This window comes from Citrus clementina, unplaced genomic scaffold (genome assembly GCF_000493195.1).
Source record: "Citrus clementina cultivar Clemenules unplaced genomic scaffold, Citrus_clementina_v1.0 scaffold_8, whole genome shotgun sequence".
Classification (NCBI taxonomy): Eukaryota; Viridiplantae; Streptophyta; class Magnoliopsida; order Sapindales; family Rutaceae; genus Citrus; species Citrus x clementina.
This window is the reverse complement of record NW_006262022.1, coordinates 2,477,649-2,486,594: the sequence shown is the minus strand read 5'-3', so window position 1 is coordinate 2,486,594 and position 8,946 is coordinate 2,477,649. Positions and strand designations below refer to the sequence as shown.

General features: G+C 37.5%; 2 protein-coding genes across 2 annotated transcripts; one reads left to right on the top strand and one right to left on the bottom strand.

The window, feature by feature from the left end:
* Positions 1-5,803: 5,803 nt before the first annotated feature.
* LOC18035649 (F-box/kelch-repeat protein At3g06240) lies at positions 5,804-7,042 on the top strand. Its single transcript, XM_006422842.1, has one exon. The coding sequence runs from the start codon at positions 5,804-5,806 to the stop codon at positions 7,040-7,042; it is 1,239 nt and encodes a 412-aa protein (XP_006422905.1).
* Positions 7,043-7,677: 635 nt separating this feature from the next.
* Positions 7,678-8,500, bottom strand: LOC18035339 (mavicyanin). Its single transcript, XM_006422841.1, has 2 exons — positions 8,362-8,500; positions 7,678-8,051 (listed from the first exon to the last, which is right to left on the bottom strand). The coding sequence occupies exons 1-2, from the start codon at positions 8,498-8,500 to the stop codon at positions 7,678-7,680; spliced, it is 513 nt and encodes a 170-aa protein (XP_006422904.1).
* Positions 8,501-8,946: the final 446 nt, after the last annotated feature.

Genomic DNA, 8,946 nt, shown 5'->3' with positions numbered 1-8,946 from the left:
AGATAATAAGCTGGAACGCTCGGGGATTGGGGAATGATCGAGCGTTCCGAGAAACTCAAAGAATTCTCCGAATGCATAGGCCGCAAATGATGTTTCTATGTGAAACTAAACTGGAGTCTAAGCAAATGGTGGAAAGAGGTAAGAAGTTACACTTTGATAATTGTTTTGCAGTAGATAGATGGGGTTTAGGTGGTGGTTTAGCTTTATTGTGGAAGGAGGAAATTACTGTTGACATAAAATCCTATAGCAAGCATCATATAGATGCTGTAGTTCACAGTGAGAATGGTTGTTATTGGCGGTGCACAGGCATATACGGACACCCTGAAGCTGACCAAAAGCATCATACATGGAAGTTATTGAAAAGGCTAGCTGAGCTTTCATCCCTGCCATGGCTTTGTTTCGGGGATTTTAACGAAATTCTGCATTTAAATGAAAAGACAGGGAATGATAGGTGTGTCACAGCAGTAAACGATTTTAGAGAGACGGTCAGGTGGTGTGGGCTAAGGGACTTAGGCTACAAAGGGTATCCCTTTACGTGGTCAAATAGAAGATTTGGACCTCATTTGGTGGAGGAAAGGTTGGATAGATTTCTATGCTGCACAAACTGGGGAAGGTTTTTTAAGGAGAATCCGGCCACTAATTTAGTGACATGGACATCCGATCACAACCCAATTTTAATGGAGATAGTAGAAAGAACGGGTGGATGTAAGTACAGCAAAAGAACCTTCACTAGGACCCATTACGAGGATATGTGGAGTCATTATCAAAGGTGTACAGAGATTGTGAATCAAGAGTGGAAGAATAGTAGCAGATGGAGTTGCGAGAATCCTGTTCTGTTATTCAAGAAAAAGGCAAAAGACTCATTAGCTGAATTAAAGTTGTGGAGTAAATCTGAGTTTGAAGGAAGGAAAAAGAATCTAGATCAATTACTTCATCAGCTGCAGAGCATCAAAGAAAGTCAGGAAAAATATGTCAATGGAAATGAAGTCAAAAAAATAGAAAAGCAGATAGACACAATGCTTCTGGAAGAAGAGATTTACTGGAGGCAAAGATCCAGAGCCGTTTGGCTTCAAGAAGGGGACAAAAATACCACTTTTTTCCATTCAAAAGCATCAACAAGGAAGATGAAGAACACAATAGAGGGTCTCATAAACGAGCACAGCAACTGGACAACAGAAGCAGGGGAGATAGAAAGGTTATGCTGTGAACACTTCACCAACCTTTTTACTTCAACACACCCTACAGAAAGCCAACTGGAGAAAGCATTAGAAGGCATGCCGAAGAAAATGACGGAAGAAATGAATGAGCAGCTGAATCAACCCTTTTTAGAAGAGGAGATAGTTACAGCTTTGAACCAAATGTATCCAACCAAAGCACCTGGTCCTGACGGGCTCCCTGCAGTCTTCTTTCAAAAACATTGGCAAGCTGTCAAGGAGGGAGTCATAGCTACAGGCTTGCACATCTTAAACAAAGGAGGTAACATTGCTCCCCTGAATCACACTTACATAGCCTTAATTCCAAAAGTTGCAAAACCTAAGAAAGTGGTGGATTTTAGACCTATTAGTTTATGTAATGTCATGTATAGAATAATAGCCAAGGTCATTGCTAATAGGTTAAAGCTCTTTTTGCATGATGTTGTATCCAATACTCAAAGTGCTTTCATCCCAAATAGGCTTATTACCGACAACATAATCATTGGGTATGAATGCTTACATAAAATAAGGCACAGCAAAAAGAAGGGTGGCTGGGTAGCTATGAAACTAGATATCAGTAAGGCTTACGATAGGGTGGAGTGGAGCTTTTTGAAGCGAACAATGGAAGTGCTGGGGTTCTCAACAAAATAGGTAGATTTGGTTATGAGATGCATCACCACTCCCTCATTTTCTGTTTTGATTAATGGAGTCCCCAAAGGCCTAATCCAACCCCAAAGAGGGCTAAGACAAGGCTGCCCCCTATCCCCATATTTGTTCATTCTGTGTGCAGAGGTCTTCTCAAATCTTTTGAACCAAGCAGAAAGGAAAAACCTGATCAAGGGGCTGAACTTTAGTAAGGAGCTCTCAATCAACCACTTACTTTTTGCAGACGACAGTCTAATATTCTTAAGAGCCACTACCGAAGATTGTTCAAATCTGAAGAAAATTTTTGATAGCTACGCGGATGCTTCAGGCCAAATTTTCAATTATGAAAAATCCTCCATGCTCTTCAGCGGAAGTACCCAACCAGCACAGATAGCCTCAATAAAAAACCTCTTTCAGCTTCAAGTTGTGTCAAAGCACGAAAAATATTTGGGGCTTCCTTCAATGGTAGGGAGAAAGAAGCTGAGTTTCTTTAACGACATCAAGCTTAGAGTTCTAAGCAAGATATCCAACTGGAACTCGAAGATGTTCTCAAGAGGGGGGAAAGAAGTGCTCATTAAAGCAGTAGCTCAGGCAGTCCCTGCTTATGCTATGAGTGTGTTTAAGTTGCCAATAGGGTTGTGTGAGGATATTCAGAAGGCTATGGCTAGATTTTGGTGGAGTTCCAAACCAGATCAGAGAGCTATACACTGGTCCAACTGGAGAAATATGTGTCAGGCAAAATGTAGAGGAGGGATGGGCTTTAGGGATCTAATCTGTTTTAACCAAGCGTTGGTGGGCAAGCAAAGCTGGCGAATCATTCAAAATCCCAACTCTCTGGTGGCAAGAGTATTGAAAGCTAGATACTTCAAAGATGTGGAATTCTTAAAGGCGAAATTAGGATCAAAACCATCCTTTATATGGAGAAGTATTTTGTGGGGACGACAGATCATTCACAAAGGGCTGAGGTGGAGAATAGGAGATGGAAAAAGTGCCCAGATTTATCACAGCTGCTGGTTGCCAAGACCTTCAACATTCAAGCCATTCTCTCCTCCAAAGCTCCCTCTGGAATCCACAGTATCAGAGTTAATTGATGGGGAAAATAAGTGGAAAGAGATATTAATTCAGACGAACTTCATGAAAGAAGATGCTCAACAGATCTTGAATATCCCCCTGCCAAGAACCCCCAAGCCTGATAAGCTGCTATGGCATTTCGATAAGCAAGGAGAATACTCAGTCAAGAGTGGGTATCAAGTGGCATTGAATCTGAAATTTCCTGATCAACCAAACAGTTCAGAGAAGAAGCAAATTCCATGGAACATCATATGGGCTTCAGAGTTGCCAGCAAAGATAAAAATTTTCATGTGGAGAGCAGCAAGAAATCTTATGCCAACAGCAGTTAACTTGTGGAGGAAAAAGGTGATTCAAAGTCCCTGGTGTCAGAGATGCAGAAGAACTGAAGAGACACCCTATCATGCTATTTTCAATTGCAAATGTGCCCAAAAAGTATGGAGGCTCACAGAATATGGAGAGGAGGTCAGTCAGTGTGAAAGCAAAGATGTGCCGAGTTTAATGGTGGAATTGGCAAAAAAGAAGAGCAAAGCTGATATGGAGATGATAATGGCGTTATGTTGGGTCTCTTGGCACTCAAGGAATTTTCAAATCTTAAAAAACAAGAAGGAAGACCCCCAGATATCAGTAGCAAGAGCAGAAGCAGTAGTCCAATCCTACAGAAAAATCAAGCAGCCGCAATCACACATGCAAGAGGAGAGAAATGGACCAAAGAATCAACAATGGAGACCTCCACCTCCAGGTTGGTTTAAAGTAAATGTGGACGCAGCTATAATGGAAGATCAAAACAAAGAAGGCTTAGGGGTGGTGGTTAGAAATTCTGAAGGAAAGTGTACAGCAGCAGCTATGAAGCCAGCAAAGTTCCATGGAAGCATTGCTTTCGCAGAAGCTGAAGCCACAAAGTTTGGTTTAGAAATAGCAGAGCAAGCTGGTTGTTTGCCCTTGATTGTTGAAACAGATTCCCAGGAAGTAGTGGATTTGGTTTTAAATAGAAAGGGCACTCGGAAAGAGATATTTTGGTTAATCTCCGAGATTCAAGCCATTTTATTGAGAATGCAGCAGAGCAAATTGCAGCATGTTCTGAGAAGTGGTAACAGTGCAGCCCACTCATTAGCCAAATTATCCTTAAAGCAAGATTCTGTATTCTCATGACTGGAAAACATTCCAAAAAATATTTTGTCTGTAATCACTGATTTTGAGAAATGAAAGATTCGGTTTCATATCAAAAAAAAAAAAAAACTCTGATTATTTTAGGATTTCTCATTTTTGTGGTCTACGTTTTTATTTTTTTAAACCACCAACCACAAAACAAGTAGCAGGAGGCCGCAATTTCTATCGTTATAGTGGGCCCTTTATGGGTGAATGTGTATTTTGATTACATTATGTCACCATCTACTTAATGAATACTATATTATAAAGTTTTAGAATATCGCATCACTATAATCATTAGTTTTCTATAATTATTAGTTTTCTTGTTATTGATTTAGGACATTATTGAATTTTCTTTATTCAAAAATAAACTAGCATCAAATTCCATCTTCGATCGGCCTTGGATACTTCGAAGGAATTGATCGATCCATGCCGTTCGATATTTAGGAGAATCATGGAAGCACGGCAATATTAACGAGGATTTGCATGTCCCTAATTAAATAGACTTTTTTTTTCTCTTACAAGCAAAAAAAAAAAAAAAGGCAAATAGTATTATTAATAATTAACATATTAAGCTAGATTACTTTTTAAAGGAAACATAATCCGTATAAAATTTCATGACAATGATGATATATTAGGTTATGATTGATAAAATAGAGCTTTTAAAGAAATTTAATATTGTTGTCCTTTAAAAAAAAATGTTTAGAATTATTTTTTTAAATTGACTTAAGAAGCTCAATTTTTAAGCTATTTTTAATTAAGTGGTCAAAAATAATCTTTTGTCTAATTTTTTTCTCAAAATTCTTGTAACATATACTTCTAAAACGCTTTTTTAAAGGTATTTTCGCCATTTTTGTTTTAAGGAATGATTGTCAACCAAAAAATAGATAGTTATATGTTAAAAGTTTTATTTATGAAAGATTTAATGATGATGAAAACACCATATCAAAAAGTTTTTTAAGGAGATGTCATACCTGTGAAGGTGTAAAACAGGTGAAGCCACTCAGGGTTTGACACGAGCACCTCATGTGTTTAGCTAGCGACCAAAACGAGACTTCAAAATAAGATATTAAAGAAAATATAGAATTCAATTTTCGAAAAATACTACCAAAATTTAAAATAATTAAAATGTATTTTTTGAAAATACAATTAATAAAATATACACCAAATATTGACCACTTGCATTAAATAATTGAAGTTAGAGATTTAGGTATCGAATCCTCTCACATCAACGTTTTATGGAAATTAATTTAATTCTTGTGTATCTCTCTATTTAGGATATAAAAAATTTAAATTTTTTAAATAGATGATTTTTTTACAAAAGAGTTGATGCTATGGTTACATGTGAGAGAGAGAGAGAGAGAGTTAAAATACAGTACCAAAACTAATTTTGAAACATGTACAAGGAAAAGATTTTATCATGTTAACTGTCCATGACCGATTCAATAATCATGTCATGTGCATTGAAAAATTACTTGACAAATTGATGGTTACCAAAAACAAAACTTCACTTATCAAATTATTACCAATTAACTGACTGTACACAAAAGATTTATCATTTTTTGAGAAGACAGCACTAGTGCCAGCTAAACTACTTGTATGTGATCTGCCAAATGGCAGCAGCTCTCTTATTGGGTGCAAAGTAACGTCTCCTCGAAGTAACTATTTGGTTATAAGTTTGCAGTAGTGTCTATCGTAAATCATAAGACCAAAAAAAAAAAGAAGAAGAGTATCAAACAGGAAGCAAAATGTCAGATTACGTACCTGAGGAAGTTGTTGCTCAGATCCTCTTCAGACTGCCAGCAAAATCGGTTTCAGAGTTCAGATGCGTCTGCAAATCATGGTGCGCTCTAATCAACGACCCAACGTTCATTTCTAACTATACTCATTTCGCCATAAAGAACATCACCAGCAATTCTCAGGTAATTTTGAGGCACTATGATAGGGTTAACTCCCAAGAAAGATTCACATTACACCATGATGGTATTTCATTTAGTCCGATCAAGGAACTTGATTTACCATTCGAAAACAAGCCTGACTCTTTTAATGTAATTGGTATATGCTATGGTTTAGTGTGTCTTCTTGACTATCACCAAAAAGGTTTGTCGAAATCCGTGATTGTATGGAACCCTTCTCTAGAATCTTGTGTTAGAATAATGTTTAAGTTCACTGCGGCTAATTTTGAATCTGTCCACGGATTCGGATTTGATCCCAAGAGTGTTGATTACAAAGTCGTGAGGATTGTGGTTCGCGACCATTTTATAATTGGTGTGAGGGACGCTCCAAGGCCAGTTGTTCAAGTTTTTGCTCTGAAGGTGGGAAGTTGGAGGAACGTTACTACGGGGGATACGAGTCTTTGTAGAATCACTGTAAAAACTCCACAAGCTTATGTGAATGGGACGCTTCATTGGGTTGGATACGATACAGAAAGTCATCATGTGGCTCAGGGAATCCAACGCAGATTGGTCTTGCTTGCGTTTGACTTGAGAGAAGAGGTGTTTAAGGAATTGAACGTGCCAGATGAACTGAAGACAGACGAATTAGCTTATGGGAGAGAACAAAAATTGTTTATTGGGGCACTTGATCAAAAGCTTGCTTTAATGCATTATTATACGCAGTGGTACAATAGCCCGTCCTATGACGGCTGTTGCATTTGGATGATGAAGGAGTATGGATTAGGAGAGTCCTGGACGAAGCAGTTCAAAATTGATCTAAGGTTAGGCCTAGGGAAGATGGCGGGGCTGAGAAGAAATGGAGAAATGCTACTGGTTACAAGATATAACGAGGAGTTGGTTTCTTTTAATACTGTGAACCGGAAGATGCAGAAGCTTGGAATTTATGGTGAGACATGGTCTTTTTTCTTGGATACTTACATGGAGAGTCTAGTTTTGATGCAAAGAATAAATGGGGTTTTGAAGATGCCTACGCCGCCTTTCAATGCAACTTCTTCCTCAAAGGCACATCGTGGCGAGACAAGTGGAGTTTAGACCACCGGTAGAGGTAATGACATCAAACAAGAATAATATCTCAAATTATCTTTTTATACAATCTCATTTTATTGACATAACGCTGAATATCTATATTGTGATATATTGAGCAATGGCTTCTTTTCTACTCTCAATTAACCAGAAAATATGTCAAAACCTCTCGGGGGTTTAATTGTCAAGCTTGAGGGTGGCTAGGATCAGTGAAGAGCAAAGAGCAAACACAAAATAATGGAGATGTATGCAAACATCAAACCTATCTGTTTTTTTCATTTTCAGTTCTGAAACATGGGTCTCTTTTTATATTGTCGTTTTTATCCATCAGAATGAAAGATGTTTAGTTTTTTGCTGTTATATATTATTTGATTGATCATTGCTTAATTATTAGCAAAGTAGACTAGCGAGATGACTTCTCTTTTGAATGGACTTAGATCGTATCAAGAACAAGATTATGAAAAGAATGCGTGTCTGAAGTTCAAAGCAGACAATTTCTTATTAGTGGTTAAGTCTTTAAAAAAGTACTATATCCATATATATTATCACTAAAATTCATCAACAATACCATCTCTCAACAACTCTGATCATTCTCATTCCTTACAACCACATTAATAGCAAAATTACTTACAAATCTTCCCTAGCTAATAAATGAAACCAATAGAAAAAATTGCAAGAGCAGCCACAGCTATCACAAGCTTTGTCGCAAGCTGAAGCTGCCAAGCGGAAGATTCGAGCCATGGGTTCCAGCCAGGAGATGAATACGGTGACAACTGCAGCATTGGCCTTGTTGGAACGTTAGGCGAATTGCCGGCACCATTTGTTCTAATTTCAAGTTTCATTCCCATTTGGCAGTGCCCTGGTGCTCCACAAATGAAGTAGCGAGGATCTGATGATTCTAACGTAATCGAGTCCTTGCCAGTTGTGTATGATTTCATCGGAGATTGTGTGTTGCAGGACTCGTAAGCGTCGCGGCTCACTTCCAACACACTGTGAAATAAGGAGTTGTACTCGAATGCTGGATTAATATTAACAATTGTACAGAGTCTCAGCGACATAGCCCCAAGGTTTATACTTATAATGGTCTCACTTGTAATGAAAAAATATAACATCGTATAATAATCAAAGATGTTAATGCATAGTGAAAATAAGTAAAACTGAAATCAGTTTTTTAACCTCCAGAATTTGAGACTGAACTGTTTGAAAACAACTAGAGTTCATAAAAGTAATTAAAAGCAACAATATATATGGACCGACTCTAAACCTAATTTATTAAAGAACTTGATGTTTATTCACAAACAAAGGAAATTAAAATGGCTTAAGCTTACAAAGAATGTCGCCAACATGGAAGTCTATAGCCTCAGCCCAAGCATTGTAATTAACACTCTGCGCATTTGGAATAGACCAACCAGCATCATCACCGACTTTGTAAACAGCACCAAAAGAAACCCTGGAAACAATGGCCATTACCAACAACAGAGCAATAGAAGTCTTTGACAAAACAAAAGACATGGCACCACTAATTAACTATCACAACTAAAATAATGCTAAGAGAGGAGATATTTAAAGTAGTATAATTGTGCTCTACTAGGAAAGAGAAGATTTCGTAGCAAATATTTCATTAATTAAAAACAAAACTAGCATAAAATATCCATCCATATTTTTTTAAGGAATTGACCAATCCATGCCGTTCGATATTTAAGAGAATCATATAGTCAACTCCTTTCGATCTCAAGGCTTTTATGTCCCTGATTAAAAAAGGAAATAAAATATCCGAGCCTAATTTTATTCTTAATAATAAAAACGCTGCGTTAACTTGTCAAGGTCTTAACTACCCAACTACACGATGTAATTGAACTTGAGATCTAAACGAGTTCACTACATATTTAGGATTGACGCGGGTCAAAGTACAC

Excerpts from the sequence above, each read along its gene's own strand:
- LOC18035339 (XM_006422841.1), bottom strand. The coding sequence starts at position 8,500 with ATGGCCATTGTTTCCAGGGTTTCTTTTGGTGCTGTTTACAAAGTCGGT. Across the intron at positions 8,052-8,361 it reads CCATGTTGGCGACATTCTTT|CATTCGAGTACAACTCCTTA; the intron begins GTAAGCTTAAGC and ends ATATTAATCCAG.
- LOC18035649 (XM_006422842.1), top strand. The coding sequence starts at position 5,804 with ATGTCAGATTACGTACCTGAGGAAGTTGTTGCTCAGATCCTCTTCAGA.